Below are 23,240 nucleotides of genomic sequence, written 5' to 3' on the forward strand. Positions count from 1 at the left end.
TTTCTTTGTCTGCGATGTCTTGAATGTGTTGTGCTGCTTTGCTTGTGCTGTCTAAGCAGCGAGCGCTTTGGCTCCATGTTTAGCTGGAGCAAATACTGGTGCAGCCTGCAAAGGGAAACTGAAATTACTCCGGTCTCTGTGCTGGGGATCTGGGTTGGTACGGGCTGGAGAATGGATGGGGAATTGGTGGAAGCAGATCCTAACGGATCAAAAAAGAGTTTTTGAAGGAAAGGAAGAAAATAATGTGGGGAAACAGACTGAAGTGGGAAATGCAGAGGTTCCATATATTTCTTCTCTAAAATTATTTCAGCGAACCAGGTCGTGGTATCCCCCTCCAAGCCTGACTAAAGCTTTCCATGTCTGTTGTTTTCATGTGTATTAAAATATCAAATATCAACATGCTCTGTGCAGTTATACTTCATATATTACATTTGGGGTGAAGCCTTCTCTCAGCTACTCTAGATGAACTGCAACGAAGTGGCTAAGGCAGCATCGCAAGAACAGAATTTAGTGCTGTAAATGCAAATGCAGTGGATTGGGGAAAGCCTGTATGATTGTATATGGCTGTGCCCCAAATAGCTCATCCTGTATCACATCAGGAGGAGTTTTGTCAGTGGCATTGGGAGATGCAAACATTTTGGTCTCAGAAAAGCACTGACTTCTTGCCTTTAGAGCTGGGAAAAGATAGAGCTCGACCTGGTACAGACACGCGTGTTCCCCCACTCCTGGCACAAACATGGGATATTTTGGGGATGGAGACCCTGTTCGCTTCATGTTTCAGTCTCACTCAAAGCCAGGCAATGCACCCTTTATCGTCTGCGGACATCATTAAATGTGGCACATTCTGCTATTTGCCCTGCAAACTCTAAAGTTTAAACAGAATGATGTCATTTTATTGGCCTTGTAATCATTGCTCATATTATAAAGGTCACACATTTCACATTGTGGCAGAAAATCAATAGCTTTCCCAACAGCCTCTGGGGGAAAAAAGTTTTGCTTCTGAAGAATAATATATAATAAACAATTTTAGTCCTTATTTTATCATGGCTGTAATCTTGGACAATAGCTACAGTAAAAATCTGGTAAAGGCTGATATATAAACTCATTAAAATTAGGAAGTGATTTAGAAAAGGACTTTTAAAAAGATTTATCTTGAGCTAAACAGCAAAGAGGTTTGTTTAGGTCTACATTTAAACAAGCTCCAAGAGCTCTTTAACAGCTTAATTTTATGGTAGCTGTTGGGGAATTCTTGCAGATTTACAAATCCTGTATTTCTCCAGGAAGGTGACAGACCTGAGCAACATGCAAGCAGGGCTGAACCCGTAGATAAGCGGGAGGCACAGATACGGTCTGAAGGGGTAAGGGGGAGATACTGAAAAATACTTTGTATTGTCTGGAATAATTAGGCCTATCAAAATAAAGCCGAGGCCTTTGAACATACTCTGGTTACTTATCCTTCAACTTAATTACTTAAACTAGAGAAGACAAAGGCACCGAGAACCTTTTAAAGCAAAAGATGGCTCGACTGCGCTCTGAAATAACAAATCAAAATCGGTGTCCCTTTCTGTTAACTAATATATAGAAAAGAGCTAAAGCGTTTAAATCCTGATTGCAGGAAAAATAAATTCTCATCTGCAAGCTTAGGAGTGGATCTGACAAAAGAAAAAGTAAAGAACTTTGCAGTTTTGGTATTGATTTGTCCTTGAAAACTGTTTCCATACATATAATACACATGGACAAGAATCAGCAGTAGTGTTTTCACGCTTAATAGCGATGCAACCGAGTTTTCTGCATTTTGAGTTACAAATATTATGTATATCTATGCATTTTCCCTACATTATTCGTATCAACACGTTCAAGTAACAGAACTACTGTGTCATTCAGTGCAGAACACTGAATAGTGAGATGCCTCGGTTTGCAAAGCTGCATTTCGAGTGCGGGTGAAGTAGCTGTGTGAAACACCGCTAGCGCGTCAATTTGTCAAATTACGGGCAGCGCTACCCCTTCTAATTCAGGCTTCCCTCATGGTTTGGATATAATGCCTTTAACTGGCTTGCAATATTATTTTGACTGACTAATGGTTTGGCTACAGCCTCACTTAATTTTAGATGAAATACGAAAAGCTACCTATAGCCGGTGCAGATGCCAGCCAAGTCTCTGTTTACAAGCTATAGTCAGGAAGTCAAAACAAATTCTGGATGTTCAAAATGGAGCCATCTGCACGGAATAAACATGAAAAATGTGAAACATTTTATGTAAATGTACATTCCTGCCTAGGAACAGTTGGTTCAGCTTCCTCCCAGGCTGGGAACAGGAGGACTGACAGAGTCTGTGACACCTATTTACATTGGAAGCCATATGACTCACTGTGCCGTAGACTCAGAGGTATGACGTACATTCAAGCTCTGTGCTCCAAAAGGGCACTGAAATAAATGATTATCTGGTAAAATAAGGATGCATTCAGAATTATCATTTGTGAGCCTTCCCCAGGCTTGTGGGATTTGGCTTGTGGTTTTTTTCTGTCTGCATCTCCAAGGTCCATCACTTGTGCTTGCAAAGAGACAGCAAAACCATCGTTACCTGCTGCTCCCACAAGAGACAACGGCAAAGAGCTCCATCATATAGCCCCAATTTTGTTCATATTACACTCAGAATTTATTTTTAAGAGATAGGAAACAGACTGATTCTGGTAGCGTAATTAAAAAAAATACTTGGTATCATTGACTAAGTATTGCTTAGGATCTCATCCAATGCAGGAATTTGAATTTCCTCCACTAAAAGGATATGTTTGGGCTATCAGGCGGCTATGGGACTGAGGCATCTGGAGCCCGTATTTTGGGGCTGGTTGATCCCAAAGGAGACCAAAGGAACAGCTGGTCCCACCGGCCTCCTCACCTCGCGCCTTCCCGGGATCGGACCCATCGGCTCGACCCGCTGATCTCCCTGGCTGGCTTTCGTAATTAGAAACATCAATGTTTACGCTATGTTAAGTGTGTTCCCATCCCACTAGAGCAAAACATTTGCTACCAAGATAGATAGGACTAAAAAAAACCCATTAAATTGCTTTGTTCCCTGGACAGTGTTTTGCTCTACAAAAAACAGGAAATGCCAGATTTTTAGGTAAAATGAAGCACTTAAATGAAGAGAAGCTACATTTTTTTTTTTTTAATCCCTGTCAAATTATTTTGATTACCAAAGAAAGGACTCCAGACTGGGATAGGCAGCTTCTCATGAGGCTTAAGAGTCTGTTAGCTGTGTGCTCATTAAAAACTCCTGTTCAAGTCTACAAAATTTAGACTGAACATCTTGTTTACGGTGGAACATAATCCTCAAAGCATTGAAACTCCAGGCAAAGAAGAGAGTGCAATGGTGCTGCATCTTCACTGTCCACTATTTGACTTTTCATCATCTTTGGAGTTATGAATGGTTCAAAACTCACATGTCTATTTATCTTGGGAGAAGCAACAAAGAAACTTCATTATATTATAGCCAACCTTCAGCTATGAACAGAACAGACACGACACTCTACGTGGAAAGTCGTATTTCATACCGAAGAGCTTGATTTATCGTAATTACACGTTCATGAGATATAAAAGCATAGATGCCCAAACATACCAACCTACATTTCCACGACACACACATCAAGATGCATGTGCCTACTGTGGTAACAGGTTATTTACTGAGTTATTCAAGTTTATGCAGCTGTAAGGTAATCAATCATGTAAATGATGACAGGAAGGGACATTTATAGAGCAACATCATTGCAATATGTATGTCATAAGGCACTGAATGTTCTATTAAATAGGATTAAAAAAAAAAAACAAATTACACCCTAGCATTGCTTCTCCTTTGGAATTATTTTATCAGCTCAAAATGTATTAACTTGCAAATCTCTGCCTTCGTTATACTATCTTGTAGATAAATATTATCTTTGAGCCTCAGCCACTATCCATCTGTCTCATGAGAGAAGAAAACATATACTCTAATGCTGCTATTGTATGATTACGATAAAGAACTAGTAAAATCACAAGATTAAATAAATTACATTGTTTAAACACAGGCTTGCAAATTTGTCATGAAAATTTACCTGACCAACAAATCCATTTGCTCACTTTTTACCGGAATGTTGATACAAATAATGTTCCTTGTTCCAGGCAAACAAAATTTGGCAAGACTAGTGTAACTTATTAGGGTCAAACGCTGCCAGTTTGCACCTGCTCTATCAGAAGAAAATCAGGAAAATTAATGGCTGTGAGCTCAGGCATGCACCAGCAGCTCCTGCTAATTCACCATCACAGAAATGATCATTACAAACCAAGACGAGCAACGGGATTAACAGCAAATGCTTTTGTTCACAGACAACACGGCCAGAATGAAATAAAACAAACAAAAGAGCCGCGTCTCCTATATACCCTTAATGCTATTCACTGAGGGAACACAATCTAATTGCTCGGTCAAGACTGTTTCTAAAGGCGCAGGATCAGCGGCAGCTTGTAACGCGTTAGTGTCGGAGCTCACAGTCGGAGGCACAAATCTGCCTCCCTGCTGAGATTTAAGAAAGAAGATGATGAGTTTGAAGACGTTGGTTTAAACAACTAGCAAGTGAATGGAGAAGTAAATAGCGAGTGCCCTTGGAAGAATGACACTTCATGACTGAGACTTTTGCTTGGGACTGAGGATAAACCCGATCTCATAAACTACCAGTAGTAAAATCATAATGGGCCAACTTATTAACAATGTGGAATCGAACTTATTTGCAAGTATCTCTGGCAGCCTAGTTCAGCAAACATGGGGCAAAATAGCCTGGGGTGAGAACAGCTAATTTTTAAAAGGTAAATAAAAGATGCAAGCAGTTTTTTGGTGGATTATATGGGAAGGAAGATTAAAAATAATATGACAGAATAAAAAATTTATTCTCAAACTTAAAGCTTGCCCCCTTACCCAAGTCCTATCTGATTTGTTCTAATGACATTTATTACGCCATCAAAAAGCAGCTTAGCAAAGAGCTGGCATTATGCAGCTAATAAATCTGTTTCTTAGGAATGTGGTGAAATTTATACAAGTAATTTTCTAGGTAAGTCTGTCCAAGGCTTTCTCATCACTTCAATGTCTAGAGGGAAAACAATAATAAAATAATAATAACTACAATTATTATTTATTACTACTACTATGATTATGGTAGTGCCCAAAGATCCCAATCAGCATTTCAGTAATTAGAATTAATCCTGTCAGGCACTGGTTCTTTCTTGCTTAGCTACAGGGTGTTGCCAGTGCTTTTCTATGGGAGATGCAGAGCCACTCTGTGCTTCGGACATCAATCAAAGGTGATATATTGCATCACCTATGGCCACGGTATATGTGGGAAAGGGCAGGTAGCTCATCTCATCCCATCAATCCCTGCCCACACCACCCGCAGAACTGCTCCGAGTATTTCAGTCACCCAAACTTAGTGCTATGCAAGCAAAAAAAAAAGGGGGGGGGGGATCGTTATCTGATATGATCATAACCTGGTCACATTAATTCAGATTCATTATCCCAATCCAGCAGTGGCTAATCCTTGATGATTTAAATGAAAGAAAGTGAACTGCTCATCCCTGGAGCTACCTGCTGGCTCGCTGGAGTCAGAGTTTTGATTACCGTCGTTTTAGGGCAAGACTTGCTTTTGGAAGTGGCCCAAAACTGACAGCTTTCAAGAACACGGCTCCGGTTTCTATGCCGTGGAAGTTTTTTCTTTTTCATTGTCTTTGATCCATTTAACTTGAACTGTAGCTCGTTAGGGAACTGTTCCCTTTCACTCCTAAACTTCAACACAGTCAAGCTGTGAGATATAAGTAAATATAGGTAGGTCACCCACACTGGCATCTTAGGAGCGGTTGTATGACAGCTGCATGGCTTGCAGATAGCCAGAGCAAGAGAGGTGATTAGTCTGTCATTTCTCGGATAGGATTCGCAGGATTTGTAGTTCTGTCTAGAAATTATGTGAGCGAGAAGCCCAAACTACAGTAAATAGAGATGCTGTCAATGAGGGACAGGAGTGAGAGGTTAAGTGATTCTGCTTGGTGCCTCTGCAAGCTGCAGCCATTACAAGGCAGCAGCTTAATTTCTGTGCTGCACCTCGAGGCTTGAAAAGAAGCCTTTCTGTCCTCCTTGCCATGGCTCCTCCTGAGAGCGGGGCACATGGATCCGTCCCTCCTTTCAGAGCCGGCATCCAGCCCACACCACTCGCGCTCCTAATCCACGGCCAGGCCGCAAATAGCCGGGCTGCGACACCTGCTATGGGTTTTGCGGCACTTCCTCAGCCTGGCAGCCCAACAACACACACCACTGAATATTTGTAAGCCGCGATACATTTTTAGTTGATGAAAACATGTTTTCCAAGGCCTGGCAGCTGCAAAATGTGAAGCCCAGCAGGCGGCTCCGAGAGGGCGGCTGCTGGGCCGGGCAGAGCAAGCGAAGTGCTCGGGGAAAGGGGCCATGAAAAGCAGAACGTCATCCTCGTGCCAAGAGCTTGCACCCAACACACAGCAATTATCGGTCCGTCGTTTAGGAGAAAAATGTCGTCTGTAGCATAATTTACACCTGCACCCTGGCAGTAAAGGGTGAAGAATATTTTACACTCCCATTCCCACAGACTCCTTTAAACGGTTCAGCAGAACCCACTGGCACTGCCTGTCTAGGCACAATATACCCCTCCTGGCACCTGAAACAAACATCGGATTTTTAACTCCCTGTTTCTCCGTTTACAAAGAAATGTTGTAATTTGTTTCCACATTCACTCTGTTCTACAATGGAGCTGAAGCATGCAGATGTAGAAACGCTGCCTCCTTCCCTGCTGGAGCTAAAAGCAAGGTTCTTAATAAGCAGGAAAACACGAAGGGGTCACTAAGAGTAGATTTTTCTTTCATCTGCTATTTCTCATTTTGGGCTTTTTACAATGTAAACACAAACCAGACAGTCTGTTTTCCAGACACCTAAATGCTTTTGCAGTTTTGTCAGACTGTTTCAGATGGATAGCGGCAGGTTTCTCTGTCTTGCATCCAAATGCTGCCTTTCCACACAATGGTGTAAAATGCAGAATGACATCTCTGTCTTCTGCGTAGGTGTAAAGCAAAAAGAATCTGGTCCTTTCACCCTAAATGTTTTACTTCTCCCTGCCCTGCCTTTGAGCGCTAAGAGAGGATATACAGCCATGTTTTAGAAAAAAAACACTTTCAAAAAGAGGCAAGGTATCATGGAAAAGCAATTTGGCCACGAAGTCACTGGCTCTGCTCCTTAGGAAAAGAAGGATGAATATAGCGTTGGCAGATTATACTGCATCAAAAATTCTTGCTTCTTGTGACCGAATCTCTTTGTGTATATGACCTACTGCTCTCTGCTAGTGGAATTAGGTGGCCAGGATGACTTCAAGATTAAAAGGCACCATTAAAATCACATCTTGAAAAGATAAATCTTACAGGATAGGATCTGTGTATCTTTAGTAACTGACCTCCGAGAAATAAACCTAAAATCTGCTTACAAAAGCCAGCATTATGGCTAAGAACAGACTTCTATCTCAAATGCCTCCTATTCTTAATGTCATATTTGGTAGAGATTCCAGCACTTTGGGTTGGATTAAGAAGGAGAAAGCAGCAAATTAAAATGTTCCGGTGAAACTCCCTTTGTTATGGAAATATCAGACATTCCATTTATCCAGCAGCTGTATTTGTCTATCCCAAACACAGCTGGAAAAAAAGGATGTCTCTTCATGGGATTTTCCATTCCTTCCTTCCAGAACATCCTCATCTTCCACCACTTCTTCTACGGCAGATACAAAGACATAGAGATCAACTCTCTCCTTCCCCAAAGCAAGCACCTGTAGCTACAAGATTGGCTTAAATACAAAAATCTGTGCTCTGAGAGAGCAGTATTTTGGAGATGGGTTTCTTGATCTATTTCTTTCTTTCTGTGTATACATATAAGCGTATATATGTGACATTCAGAAAACACTAGTTTCCGGGAGGAATAACTCGTGTAGTTTTAGCCAACTACAACTCAGGTGCCTAACTAAAGTGACTAGCCCTCCCCTCTGGGCAACTAAAGATGAGCAATTCCACAAGGCACTTCACACTGTTTCTCTTAAGATGGGATGAATTGCCCTGGGCATGTTGCCACCAGAGTCTAAGCAAAGCACCTCAGCAATCTTTTAATTTAGAGTAAAGAACAATGGCTTCTTCCTTGATCTCAGACACCTATTTTATGGTGAGAGGACTTGCCTCCTAGAGAAGTCTGTTTCCCTCTCTGCACACTACAGCAGCAGGCTAGAAGGTGAGGTTAGACTAAGCCTGACTTAGATGTTGACCTCGGGCCTAAAGTTTACTTGACTAACAGCAAGAGACAAAAACCTCTCACTGCTCCAGAGGGATCTACTACTTGCCTGCTCATAGGTACCTGAATTAGGAGACAAGATTCCACCTGGAAGCCTTCAGGGTGCTTCTTTTCATTGCCTGTACCATAAATTAGGCTCCTGTGTTGGGAAGGCTGATTTCTTAAGTACCTAAAATATAGGTGTGAATTAGAGGCCAAAATCAGGCAGACTGGAAACAACTGTGGCTGGCAACAAACCTGAAATATGTAAGATGGCATTTAGGGGACAGAGCCCTGTTCCAGCTGCTATTTATCATCCATTTTCTCCTAAAGTCCTATACTGTAGCGATCTTGTATGGGTCATCGTTTGAAAAAGCTAAATAACCACATTATTTCCCTAAGTGCAGATAAAGTATATCAACTCCTCTATCTATTCTGTGCCTGAAGGAACAAACAGTAAGGCCAAGTACTCCATACATGTCATAAAGTAGGCCCGAATATTCACCAAAAAAAAGTTAAATGTGATATCATGAAGAGAACTTAAGAAAACCTCACACTCTCCAAATATGTTTAATATATTGCAAAACTGTTCCTGTGGTTGTTAGCGATAACCCCACAGCCCCCAAGGTTACTGCAATATGTCCTACTGCTAGACCAGCCTTGGGCATATACTCATCCCATCCCTCCTCTACACCTCACCTCCCTCCCTTGGTGGGCACAGCAAGGTGGAACAGATGTCAGGAACATTTCACACCTGCTGTTCCCAATACAACTAAACCTTTTCAGGTGAAAAGAATTTCAGTCCTTTTCACTGAAGAGGCCCAGGAGTGGTTTTTATGGTCAGCTGCTGCTGGAAGGGAGGTGAATGTTGAGTCCTGGCTTAGGCGCAGCTCCTGATGGGGACCGGTTAACCCATTTCCAAGGGCACAGCAAGCACTGAGCTTAGGCTCAGGACTGCACTAACTCAGCCTCAGGAGGGCCATGCTTGTATGTTTAGAAGATACATCGCATGGAACGAGACCTTTTCTGGATGAGGAGCAGAATGTGGAATTAACCATTTTCTAAGAAACTAAGGGTGACTTAAAGTGCGCTCTCATTACCAAACTTGTTTAATAACAATAAATAACTTTAGAATTCTTTCAGTCAATCAAACCTAGTCATCAGCTTTCCACTACAGTCAAACTAACATATTTTTCCCTGCTATGACTAATTCTCGTCAAATAGACTTCCTCAAGATGAGCCATACCTTGAGTTTTATGATGCTTTTTGTCTACATTTTGCTTTTAATTTTGGAGGAGGGGATAATTGATCTTATTTGTTTTTGAACATATCACTTGTATTCTTTTGAGACACTACTTTCTATTCTGCCTTCAGATACCAACTCCAACATACAGTGGAATCAATGGCAGAACATGAGGTTAACAATAACTAGCCGGTGGCAAAGAACAGCCAAAGTAAATACTCTGAAATATACTATTTTTCTGCAAGTTTATATAGATACACATAGCACCTCATCTTCTCACTGATGTTTCTGGTGACCTATTAGTGCCTTTGGCTGGAATGGCATTAGAGTTTAAGCCTAGCATGCACTGATTGAAATGGCCTTTATATTAAACTTAACATAAAGAGATCTCCTTTATTCTTCAAGAAAATCTGCCATTTCTTGTTTTGATTTCTATAATAATACAAAGCTAAAATCACATAAAGCTTAAAGCACCACCTCAAAGGCGATGCTAACAAATAGCAAGCGAGGATTTTAGATGTTTTGTATTTATAAACAAACTGACTCTACGAAGTATAATGATTTTGTATTATTAAGGGCATGATCCTACAAAATACTGGGTACCTCCTGGAACTTGAGTCCTTGACTTTCATTGACTTCATGGAGTTTCTAAAAGGACTATGCTTTACATTGTAAGTATCCTCTAAAAAGCAAGTGTTTAGAAATTCCATCCCATAGCCCTGAGTTTATTGTCTCGCAAAGACACATTTGCTGAGTTTACAGGTGAATATTTATTTTTCTCACCTGACAGTTTTGCAAACTCAACTAGACATCAAGCTGGATTTTTCCCTATTCAAGCATCATCATCAGTAATAAAGGTATTTTTGCCTTGGATACACCTGTGCAACTCCATTAGCCTTCATCAAGGTTACATATGTGCGACTGAGGTTATATATGGAAGACAACTGGGATGGAGAGACCTGACTGGAGACCTCTGGAACATATATTGCTGATGATGATGTGAAAGAAGGCAAAAAGCGGTGAGGTTGGCAAATGGGCTAAACCCTTCACTCTTTTGTTCTTGTACCGCACGTGAGCCTGTGCAAGCAGCTGAAAGATAATAAATGCTGAAATCTAAAGTTTTGCTTTCATAATCTCATTTCGGAGCATTTAAAAAGTTTGTGTGTGTGTGTGCTTGTTTAAAATGAGTTCATATCAGAGCAGCGTTCAATCTAAAGCATATCTCCATTTGATAACTAAATAATAAAGCAGCAACATTCCTCAGCGTGCTGCTAGAAATAGAGGCTGCCGGGTGACTTCTGCACACAAACAGATGTCTTCGCAGCAAAATCCAAATTGGCCAGTTATTGGATTTCTGAAAGTTGATTCTAAGATTTTTCTTTCCCTATAGACTCTATTCCTTATCACCCTAAAGAGCATATACTGTAGCCTTAACAATTAAATGATAATGAGCAGACAGAAGAGAAAGGACAGGAGAGATCTGGCATAGCTACAGCTAGCAATCATTAGATTTACAGAGGGGAAAAGACATGCTTCCTAGGCCAACATATTTTTTATGAATAATTGATAAGGCAGTCAGCACAGTTATATCATAGAAATGTAATATATATCCATAATTATAAAACCAGCTTTGTGCAAGAGGACATAATACACTGAAAGGAGATACCAGCCAATATGCCATCCTGAAATAAAATACAGTCACTATTGTGTTAGTTGGCAAAATTTAAATACAGGATTTGAAGCAAGCAAAATGTTCTTTAATCCCATTTTTTAGCACAGTCCAGGCTCAGTGTGCTCAGGAAAATACTGCAAGGCAAAATCAGCAGCTGCATTAATTTGCTGATGATTGAGAGAAAAATGAAAGTTATCCTCATGTTTTTTTTTTCCCCTACTTGCTACTCTAACTTACTAATAATATGAGAGTACCAATTTATTCCTGTGCGGGTATATGAAGCATACAAATTGAAAAATCAATGTAATGGAAAAAAAAGATTATCATGCACTGTTTAGAATCAATCAGCTAGAAACAGAGGGGGGAAAATGCGAAGGCGGAGACATGATGTTTAGAAAACGTACATACTGTACCTACCCTAAGCTAGAGTGTCTAGGAAAAAGCTACCCCCAGTCTAACAAGCACTGAGCTATATTTTGACCAGAAAATCGTCTTATTTCCAATCTTTTCTAGAGAAATCCATCAGTTGTCTTTTCTTATTTTCAAAGTCCCCAAATAATAAAAATATCAATCCCTTTGCCCATAAAAGCCACGTAAAAGCATGTAACAAAGATTTCAGGGTGAAGGGATTACAAAGCTCCAAATGCTTTATTAGCAGGACGTCTCAGCATCGTTCACCAGAACGCTGATGGCTTTTCGTAGCCCGAAGGACAGACTTTTGTCGTATGTGACAGAGTCCCTCGAAAACATCGACAGCGATAGTTTTTAGTTGTGGTCTGAATCACCATTAGTGGCCGAGTTTAAATCTCAGATCTCTCGGTGGTGGAACACTTTCTTCGGCCAAAAACCAGCCTCTACTGATCAGAAATAATTACACTGTGCGAGTCAGATGTGTAACAAATGGGTCTGAGTCTCAGTTTGGAAATACATTCAGAGGAGGTGGAAAGAATGGCTACTGGCTCTGTGACAGGAGATTCAATCTTCATAAACCTGCAAGAGAGGGGAGGAAAAAAAAGCGACACAAATGCGCCCTACAAAAGAACAGAGCAGATCACAGCTGGAAGGAAGGCAAACCTTTTAATCAGGTCCTTGAAATACAAGCTGCAGGAAGCTAGAACATTTTGGTGGACTTCAAACTCTTTGCCTTCAACAATAATTTTCAGGTCTGTAAACTCTTTCGCTCTGCGTTGCTGGTTCAACTCCTTCAACATTTCTGCAGAACAGAGAAGACAGACAGTGCCAGGGTTCCCATTAAGAGTTTTTTATCTTTACTTTTTACTTTTAATTTTTCTTTTTTTTTTTTTGTAAAGAAGTAGAGAAACAGGAAACAACTGATATTTTTGTTGGTAAGATTGGCTCAACACAGACAGGCAGAAGTTACGAACATAACGTATCAAAACAAGAAAAAGAAAAAAGCAGGAACCAGTAGGTCTAAACAACTGAAATATATATATAGAAAAAAAGCAAAAACAATCCTACATTTGGAAGGGTTAAAAATGAAAACAAAATATTGCAGCATCAGCAAATCAGAAACACAGAGAATGCACTATCACAGAAAAGTTAAAATAATTGGTTATAATAAAAATCAAGAGCTAATGAATTTCTATCCAAATGCAAATAAGTTCTGAACGTACTAGAATAATATCAGTAAAAATATGGTATTATGATGCAATATGAACTGGATATGGGTCAAAATAATAAAACCACAAAACCTGCAAAAACAACTTATCCTTACCATTGTAAAATGTGTTAAGCCTCTCAGTTAACAGAATAAAGTAGTACTTCTCAATAATACATAAATTACAGTGCATAAAAAATTATCCAGATTATCAATGCATCTTACAATATACCTCAGCTATATAGACTACAATTGTAGACTACAGTTGTTTCAAAATTAGCTTAAAAGCATCCTTATGATAAAAAATAATCTCACGCAGAGAATAAATTACTGCCTTTTATAGCAATTCCCATTTTTTGCACTCCAAGGATTTTTACCATCACAGCATTTTTATTTTTTAGCCTTCAATGGCTTCATTTACAGCAACAATCAACTCTCACACATCGTGAAAGAATCGTAATGATTAAAATAACCTATGAAAGTTTTTCCATCCTGCAATAAAGCACCTACCTTGCGTGATGCCTCCTTTTATAAAGCCTATTGGTACTAGCAGAATGAAATAATGGCACGTCACGTCTTCATGCGTGGATGTGAACTACTGAGCAACCTACATGTTTTATATGCTGGCTGGACTTTTAGGGCTAAGACTCCCCTCCAACTTTGCAGACCAAAGTGGCTATCAAGATGAGTAATATACTTTTCACCTGGGCAATAGTCTGGCCGCTCAGAAGCCAGTGATCAAGATGATAAAAGAGCTGATTTTAAATACTAAAGGATTTTGGTTTTATTTTATGTTTGCAATAGGTCAAGGTTCTCATTTTCTCAGCGTAACACCCTGAACACATTCCTCTTCAGACAGATCTGTAAATCAACAACAGTTCTTTCCATGGAGTCCCTCCTCACACAAAACAAAAGGGACCTGAAGAGAGTGTAACTATAACTGTGTTTAATGCCAGTGTTGTGCTTGGGCACTGGGCTGCCCGAGCGTCACCAAAGGGCCTGATGGTAAATTGAAGACCCAAATAATCCTTGTGCTCTCCTGCTTCCCAAATGTACCTCAAAAGGAATCGTTTCAGCAAAGCACTAGCGGTTAAACACCACGAGAACATGCAAATATACAACTGTTGCACGAGAAGAAACGGAAGTTCTCCCAAGCCCCAACATCTGTGGTGCACATTTTTCAGGCCTAAGTAAATAAATGTCACCTTGCACATTTATGTCTATTTAATGGAAACACAGTAGTGTCTGAAAGCCTAATTATTCCGTGCTGAAATGGGTCAGTGCTCTCCAGAGAGCAAGCAGATCATTAGAGAGGGCACAGAATTAACAGCAGGCTTGTGTCAGATCTATAATAGGGGAAAATAAACCACTCTGTCCTGTGGGTGCTATAGCAGGGGCTATTTTTATCAAATTCATCTGAGCTAAAGCACAACGATACACTTTGAGGAAAACGTAAAACGGGAGCTGAACGATCGCTCTTCTGCAGCAAAGTTTCAGGCTTTTGCTGGAGCTGTGGTGCCTAAAGTCTGACTTGAGCATGAATGTTTCAGGCCTTGCTTAAGGACCAAGGATGCTTAGGACATGAGGGGTGTTTCACCTGATTTACCTTGGTTTCAAAGGAACAGCACCGGGTGCTTTCTTAGTTGCACATTTTTGGAGGCCATTGTGGAGGAAGTATTTTTCCATAAAGACAGCTGCCTTTCCCTCTAAACTTTCTGCTGCTCTCGTATCCCCTACTTTCATTTTTGTTTTCTGTCATTCCCCTTTTCAAATTTGCTCAACTACTGTCCTCCAGCCCCATCTGCACTTTTTAGAAGTTTCTATTCAAGATCCTTTACAACCCTCCTTGCAGAAGCCTTTCGAGACAAGGTCTCCACCCAAGACTAAGTCACACAAGTTTAAGATTACACTTACACAAGGGGTCAATCTCCATCTCACCTCATTCCATTTCCACCTTTGAAAGCTCATGATCGATTGTCCTTAGTGTTAAAAGACCACAACTGTACGAAAAGCAGCCGCACAGATGGATCCTGTGCTCCAGGAAAGGAGAGGGAAGAGGGTTTAGTTGCACTCGGAATGGGCTGGGGGGGTTTTGGAGGTGGGCTCAGGGTAAGCACGACAGGAGAGACCACCCGTGACGCATTATTATGGCTGAGATGATTGCTGAATAACAAGGCATAAAGTTCAGCCACCGCAGTGACGGGTGCTGTGCTCTCTGTGCTATCTCCAGAACTGTGAGAGCTGGTTTGAGCATCTAAGTCCCCAGATGCCTCCTCCAGGTAATGAGCTGATTACTTGGACTTTGCTGATCACCCTTTAATTACATCCAGTCCTGCAGTTCCTGGGCACATTTCTATCTGTGCTCTTCACACACTTCAGTGTGCTTTATACTGCATGCATTCATTAAGGGATGCAAACCAGAGAACGCAGCTCTGGAGCAGGGCTGCAATTTGGCTCACAAAAACCCAGAAATCAGAACAAGCCCTAATCAGAAACTGAAACTCCTCATTTTTCTATAGCCGTTCAGAGGCCATAATTCCCCCTTGTCCCCCTGAATTGTTCCAGTGCCCTCCACAGAGAAATGACTATGAACAGTCCCGTGTTTTTGTAGCTCGGTTTCTAAACTAGAAAGAGAAGAGGTGGGTGGAAAGGAGAAGGAAGTCAGGAGACTGCATTGATTCATCGATCTTCCTCGCTGAGGCCCTTTTGTATTACTAAATAACTAGCAGGCATTAGTATTGGACACAAGGTTATACCAGAACGGGTCCTCATTCTCAGAGTATTCGCAATGCTCGCACCGCGCTTAGCCAGGCATTAATGATTTATGAGGACTCAGGATGAGTTGCAAAACAAATTTTTTTCACCAGGTAATAATGCCTGCCAATGAGTTGTAAAAGGAGAGACAACACAGTGCAAGCCTGGCAGTGAAAAATGATCTCAGCTGTCTCCTGCTAGTCCCTCTTCTGCGCTCCTCCTAATTTTCAGCGTTTCCTCCAACAAATGGAATTTCCCGAAACTTTCACAAGGGGATGTAGTGGGAATTTTCCTATTTATTCCTTTAGCTTATTTGCTCTTACAGATTTCTTTTTTTTTTTTTTCCTTAAGAGATCGAGGTAAAAATAAGTACAAGGACAGTTCAGGTGCAAGGTTTCAGCAGGGTGAATCACAGCAAACACTCTCGCATCCATCGCACAAGGGATTCACCTTCCTGCCCCGTGCGCACACACGCTCTGGGATTGCAGAACGCAAGCCAGACCTCTCTACCTTCTTCTTCATCACTGATGCTAAGTCATTCTCAGTCAAAGACTGGCTGAATGTTTTCCTCATGAAGTACACAATAGACACCCCCATGTTCTTCCATAATTACATGAGCCACGTAGTGGTTGAACCTAAAGGGGACTTGACCTGAAACCCGTAACAGAACATCTCTGTGGAGCTTGTGAAAGGAAGCACTTTCTATCTTGCCATTATCATCCTTCATATCGTTGCTTGGGGGCATTTAAACATAATTATATTGAGAGTCCCAAAGACAATATGGGCCAGAAGGTGTAAGTGACTTTCCTCAGGTCAGGAACAGAGCCAGAAAGAACCCAGAAGCTTTGATTCCTGGTCCCCAGCTCCACCCATCACACTACATTTTCTCCCTCTTAATTAATGGACAAATTACAAATTAAACGAAAGAGCCCATCAGCCTTGGATCAAATGTAGGACCAAGAACAGCTGCGTAATTGTGTAGATCAAATAAAGGGAACAGAAATTATATAGTGAATATTTTTTAAATTACATATGATCAGAAATAAAAATGAACAGGGAACTTATTCCCTGAGTTTATTTATTCTGTATTTCAAGCGCAGTGGAGACTGGATACCCTGTCAAAGATCCTCTCTAATGCACATTCCTGTGGCACAATGGAAGCTCTCAGGTTTCTTTTCACTCCCAACAAAGAACTCTTTACTTAAATTCTAGTAGATAAGGTTTTAAAAGGGTGTAGCAAGAGCTAAAATATAATGAGCTGTGAAATATGGAAAAATGCTTTTTACAAACAGTATTTTTGAAAAAATGCTTGGAAAAAACTAACCTACTATAAAACTGAAAAGGCTAATTGATGAAACATCACTAATTATTCTTGTGAAGAACAGGCGAGAGACCAGTGCTTGCCCAGACAGCCCCATGCTTTCATGATTGGGACAGAAAACGTGGGAAAGACAAGAAAAGTTACCAGAAGGAAAATCCAATTACTTTCTTGCCTTAATAAGTAAGGAGATTAATTTCCAAGGTTTTGCTCTGGTTATGTAAAACAAACATTTTAACCATTAAGTGGCAGCACCGCACACGTTTGCTCATTTTGATAGAGAGTGGTAGAGTGTGTATAGCTAGAAGAAATTAAATTATGAAGCAAAAGACCTGGCAGTTGAATGAAAGTTACAAGTAATGGGAAGGTGTGTGCCATAGCGAACCAGCCCTACTGAGCCACAGAAGTATTCATGATTTCTTGGTAATTTTGACAAGTCTCTCTCCTCACTGCCATGCTGACAGACACACAGAGAACCCCAAAGCCTGGGGAGTTCCACAATAAACTGCAGACCAGCTACCTCTGAACATCATCCCTCAGGGTGTCTCATGATCATCAGGCTGGGGCTGGTTATTTCCCAGTTGACAAATACACCATTGACTACGGTGGCTTCCATGATGCATGAAGACAAGTAGACACCAGCAGAGAATAGCTTCCTACTTGTGACTGAGGACAAGGAATAGGGTCCCAACGCTCTTTTGGCCTTAAACGAAATAGTAATAGAAGATTTGGGGTCTGGAGCACCTTTCTTATAAGGAGAGACTGAGAGAGCTGGGTCTGTTCAGCCTGGAGAAGAGAAGCTGAGAGGGGTTTATTTATAAACATCAATGTTTATAAATATCTCAAGGGTGGGTGTCAAGAGGATGGACCAGACTCTGTTCAGTGATGCCCAATGACAGGATGAGGGGCAACGGGCACAGACTGAAGCACAGGAGGTTCCATCTGAACATGAGGAGAAACTTCTTTCCTTTGAGGTGCCAGAGCCCTGGAACAGGCTGCCCAGAGAGGTTGTGGAGTCTCCTTCTCTGGAGACATTCAAACCCACCTGGACACATTCCTGTGTGATCTGCTCTGGTGAACCTGCTGTAGCAGGTGGGTTGGACTGGGTGATCTCCAGAGATCCCTTCCAACCATTCTGTGATTCTGTAATAGAGAAAAAGGGGCAGGAGCCAAGCCTTGTGGGAATCATTAACAGAGAAACGATGTTTCAGATACCACTCTGTGATCTTCAGTTTCCTTCTTGTACCCTAAAAATGATACATCTGGTTATCTGGACTGCTTCTGCAGTCAAACAGGGACTGAAGCGTGTGTCATGCACAACCCAGCCCATTCTGCGTGCTCAGCCAGGTAGGATGCACTGCCATGGGTGTTCTCCCCAGGGCTTAGCAAGGAAAGAGTAGTAGTGAATTAGCTGAGACCAGATGCTCTTTTTTCTTTTATTTTTTTCACAAAAGGTGAGAACTAATCTGTCACAGATAAATACTTTCACGTTTTTTTCCCCATCAGATCTCAATTCCAGTTGAACTTCATCAAGAGCAGAAGGAGAAGGGGCTGTAACAAAGCTGGGACTTGCCTATACGAGGATCTTGTATCAGCTAGATGGAGGAGACAGACTCTGCACCGTGAATGCCAAGGCTGCTAATGGCTTAGGACGGAGGTGCAAAGTGCTCCTGTATGACACCAGTGTGTCCAGCCCTGCTCTCCCAGTCTGTATTGATTATGGAGTTTCTCCAGTACACCAGCCTGCTCTAAAGGCATCTAAAAAACGCTCAGCTTCTTGTGGCCATCTCTAGAATATTTTGCTTTCATAAACCCTTAAGATAATGAACTGAGAAAAGCTCAATAGTGTCTCCGGGAGCACTAGGAGGCCATGCACCACTGAGTCTGTGCTACCCAGTTACACACCATGGTGGAGCATATGCTGATGGAGAAGAATCACTGCTGGCACTGCTACACCCGCCTCTGAAAAAAGAAGGCAACAAAAGGCATCTTCTGCTGGGTTTTGTCAGCACAGCAATGCAAAACATGAGGTGTGAAGCTGTCACACTCCGAGCTGATGCGGCTACAGCAGCAGGACTTCCTAGTGCAGACCAACCTGTCCGGATCTTCGTCTTGTTGACACTGCTACACACCTGTGCTGCTAAAGGAGATGGTAACAGATGCTAGAGAGTGTGAAAATGTTTTGAAATCCCACACTGAACAACACATATGTGGCTGTATCTGATAATTCTACTCAAAGGATTGTTGGGAATGAGAAGCCCCATTGTGCTAGATAATTTTTCATTGTTCACACAGACAAATTCTTCTCACCTTATAATGATGAGAAAGGGACAACAAAGTCAGCTGTGGTGATTACTCACTTAAGGAAGACAACTACAACTATGTGGAAAAGGAGCCTTTCTAAATACATTAAAAACCCAGGGAAGTCACCATATCGTGTTTTGAAAACAATTTTCAGGCTATTATCATCACTAGGGCTGACATTAGGAGGTACCTCAAGAATGCCCTCACGCATTACAGAATTGGTATTTCCCTATACTATTTCTGCATTATTTCTGACTATATTCAGAGATGAACTACACCCCTAATTTCTAAAAAAATCTACTTTAAATGCAACTTTGGAGATTTTTTTTTGGTATACAAATAATTGAAAGGGGAGTCTGGGGGCTAGAATGCCTCTGCTGCTTTGATTTATAAGGTAAAGTCTTCTATGGTATCCATGCCTGCTAATTTATAATCATACAGGATTACAAATGCACAGTGAGCGTATGTGACTGGATTTCAAAATGAACTGCATTTACATTACATATATGGATGCAAAGAATGAGAAAAAAATGTGGAGATAATCTGATTGCTTTCATTTTCCAACAGGGGCTGTGATCCACGCAAGGACGAGCAGCAAGACCAGAGGATCCAGCATAAAAATACCCACTGAGATGCTGAGACAAAGATGCAGCTTCCTATATCAGGACCTGCCTTTTCTTTTTCCAGCATTCACCCCTAATTAAACATAAAGTTGGCTGCAGCCTGTTCTATATTGGCCAAGGCAAACAAACCTCAGGGGATCCCAGCACATTGCCAGCCTGGCCCCCTGTTCCATATATAACGTGCCACTATTTCAGTTAGTACTGTAACTGGATTTCCAGGCAGACAATAATTTTCTCCGGAGACAAAATGAGAGAGAGAGAGACAGGCAGAAAGAGGAGGAGAAAAAAACCTGTGAGCGCTGGAAACACAGAATAGCCCAGATTCAAAGAGAAATTTAGTTCTGATTGTTTTATTTACCGGCAGGCAACCCTGAATATCAATACACACTTAAGGGAAGGCTAAAATATTTATTACTACGTGATGTGGGATGGATTCGGTATTATCTTAATTGCTTGTAGCAGAAGACTAGCAGATAGCTTTTAGACCTTTTTGATCTCTTTATGTAGCACAAGGCATTAGCTAAACGTTTCCTAGTTTTGAAGGCTTTGAACAAGAAGCACCCATCTGTGAAAGCGAGAGTGCGATCAACAGGCTCCCCGACATGTCAGCCATCGGCAAACACTGACCAGTTTTGGTGGTGTAAGAACAAAACCTGTGCATTGTGTATTAACAGCAACCAGTCACATGCGTGTGCACACGTACAGCCGGCAAACAAAACGCTTGCTCTCCAGAACAAGGTGGGTTTCTGAAAATAAATCACTGATTTATCTGAAAATAAATCACTGCGCCCAAGTCAAACTGCACCTATTAGAGTAAAAAAAAATAAATACAACTATGAGGTGTAGCACCTGACAATCTAAAACTTCAAAGCACTTAATATACATTAATTAGCAAGGAGTGTGGGGGGTTCCTATGCCCATTTTAAACAAAGGCAGTGCTGCCCAGTTTCATCAGGGGCAGAACTTATTTTATTCTTAAAGTGTATGTAAGTGTAATCAACACAATTCTTGGAAATAGATCCATCTTTACCGTCCAGTGGTAACACACCTATTTTCTAACATTCATATTCTGCAGTATATGATGCCTAATGAAAGGAAATAAAACCAACTGAAATGATTGGCACTGAAATCCCATCCTTTCAGAGGATATTATACACAATCTAAAAATAATAAAGTACTAAATCTAAGTATTTAGGCCGCTATACTCAGTGGATGGCTGAGTACCAGGCGTTTGTTATGCACTGGGTTAAACACATGGGACAGCATCTCTTGGTCCGGTGGGCATCTCATAGGGCAGAGAACTGTTCTTCTGGTATGGACTGTGTCTCTACAATGAGAGCCAGTGATTCATCACACTATCAGAACAGATAAATGTAATCAAATAATGTAAAATGAAAGAAAGAAAACACTGCCAGTCAATTCTAGACCATCCCTCGGTGTATTCGGCAACGCAACAACTCTTCAACAACTGGTTCCCTGCCCTACAGCTCCAGCATCGCTGGTGGCTGCGCTCATGGCTGCTCACAGTTACAGAAGAAACAATAACAATAAATACAAGGCTGTTAACTTCCATCAGAATCATAAATGACAAGAGGTTTGGAAAAAACGATAAACAAGCTATTCTTTGTGCCTCATGAGCTGGGCAGGAGCGATTGCAGAGACATCTGAAGGCAGAAAAACTGGCCGTGGTAGCGGGGGAAGGAGGGCGCAGGTTGGTCTCACAGAAACAGCCTCTTAACTTCCACGTCGTTTTTAGCTTTAGGAACACGGTCTCATATGTTAAAAAGCCATAATTTGTGTCAGATTTTCTCTGAATATCTCCCTACTTATAACATTTTCAAATCTCTAGATTATGCCTATCCTAAAGATGTGAAAGACTTTATAATTACTTTATTGAATTTTATTGTATTTTATTTTATTTTATTTCATTTCACTTTATTATTTTCTTTTTTTAATAAGCCCTGTAAAGTTTTCAAAGCTTAACATTGTTGTAGCCGTATAGAAAATGTTTTGCAATATATCCTCCTTACTTCTGCCTAACTCATGTTTCCCCTTAATTGGGTGCTATACGTGGACTTTTAAATCTTTATTTTCAACCAAAGTTCTTGGAACGCATTGTTGTTAATATGAACTATTTCTGTATAAATCCTAGCAAAGTTACTTCCTAGTATCCATGTTGCCTGAATAGTTTGTCCATTATGGCAAGAGAATATGAGCTATGACTGGTTGATAATGTAAGAAACCATTTAAGTGCAAATGTTTATATTCATAAAGGAACAAGTTATAAGTGTTTAAGGAGCTGCCTTACCAACTCAGTTAAAAAAACATAAAAAAAGACATTTTTAAGGAGACTGTTGAGATTAAAGGACAAAGATTTATTTAATGAGTATTAAAATTTATGGGCTCTCTAAGAATTAAGCAAGCTTATAAAAACTATTTTGAGAGCTGAATGGCTTTCACATAATGAAGATGGTTGATAAGACTTGGGTAACACATTTCAAATACAAACGAAAACAAAGGGACATCTCAGAAAAACACGGCGATTAAGTCAAAATTTCAACTGTGAAAGCAATACACGAATTTCACAATCATTTCATAATCCGAAAACGCTACTAAGCCCAACCCGCAAAGGTGCAGAACCTCTGAAAGGATGACAACGGGCAATTTCGGATCTAGACAAGCATGAAAGAAGCATGTTTTTTCTCCTTCTGTGTAGTTATGGAAACAGGCAGCTATAAACCCCCTCCTAACTGAGCGAGGGCTTTTTTTCCCCTCTCTCCGCTGCCGTCGGTAACTTTACAGCTGTCACCACACGCCGTCCCGCTCGCTGTGTCCCCGGCCGGCAGCGGGACGGCGGCCCCGGCTGGGAGGGAACAAAAGGGACTGCGGTGCAGTGTCACCTCCAGTGACAGTGTCACCTCCAATGACAGCGTCACCTCCAGTGACAGCCTCACCGGGGCTCCAGCCTGCGCCGGGAAGACAAAGTCGTAAAGTTTTACGAGAAGAATGGAAGTAAATTTCCTCTCTAGAAGGCTTAGCGGGAAATCAAAGATCTGTTTTAGTTTAAGAGACGAGCTGCTTCGCTTGCTAATGACCAAAATATCCAGGTCCCCAGCCGTGATCTGCAGGGTGACAGGGACCATAAAGCCACTTGCTCTCTCTGAAAAGCCATATACAGCGTAAAACATCCCCTGCTGCTGGTTTTGAATCGGAGCATTAAAGATGCGATGTAAAGAACATCCAGGGCTGACGGGTGACTTTGAAAGACATTGGAATTGTACGGATCTGGAGAGGGGACGTGCTTTAGGTAAAGTGGGCATAACGGGAGCTAATTTAGGGAGAAGATTCTTGATAGGGATTGATTT

At 41.2% G+C, this 23,240-nt stretch overlaps 1 protein-coding gene across 3 annotated transcripts in view; it reads right to left on the reverse strand.

The window, feature by feature from the left end:
* The window catches only part of KLHL29 (kelch like family member 29), a 419,493-nt gene that overhangs the window by 61,200 nt on the left and 335,053 nt on the right, over positions 1-23,240 (reverse strand). For all 3 annotated transcript variants that reach the window (XM_065055772.1, XM_065055771.1, XM_005510118.4), the window contains one exon: positions 12,333-12,471. In XM_065055772.1, coding sequence (XP_064911844.1) covers positions 12,333-12,471 — 139 coding nt within the window. The remainder of the gene's footprint in view (positions 1-12,332; positions 12,472-23,240) is intronic.

The sequence above is a fragment of the Columba livia genome, chromosome 3 (genome assembly GCF_036013475.1).
Source record: "Columba livia isolate bColLiv1 breed racing homer chromosome 3, bColLiv1.pat.W.v2, whole genome shotgun sequence".
In the NCBI taxonomy this organism is placed as follows: domain Eukaryota; kingdom Metazoa; phylum Chordata; class Aves; order Columbiformes; family Columbidae; genus Columba; species Columba livia.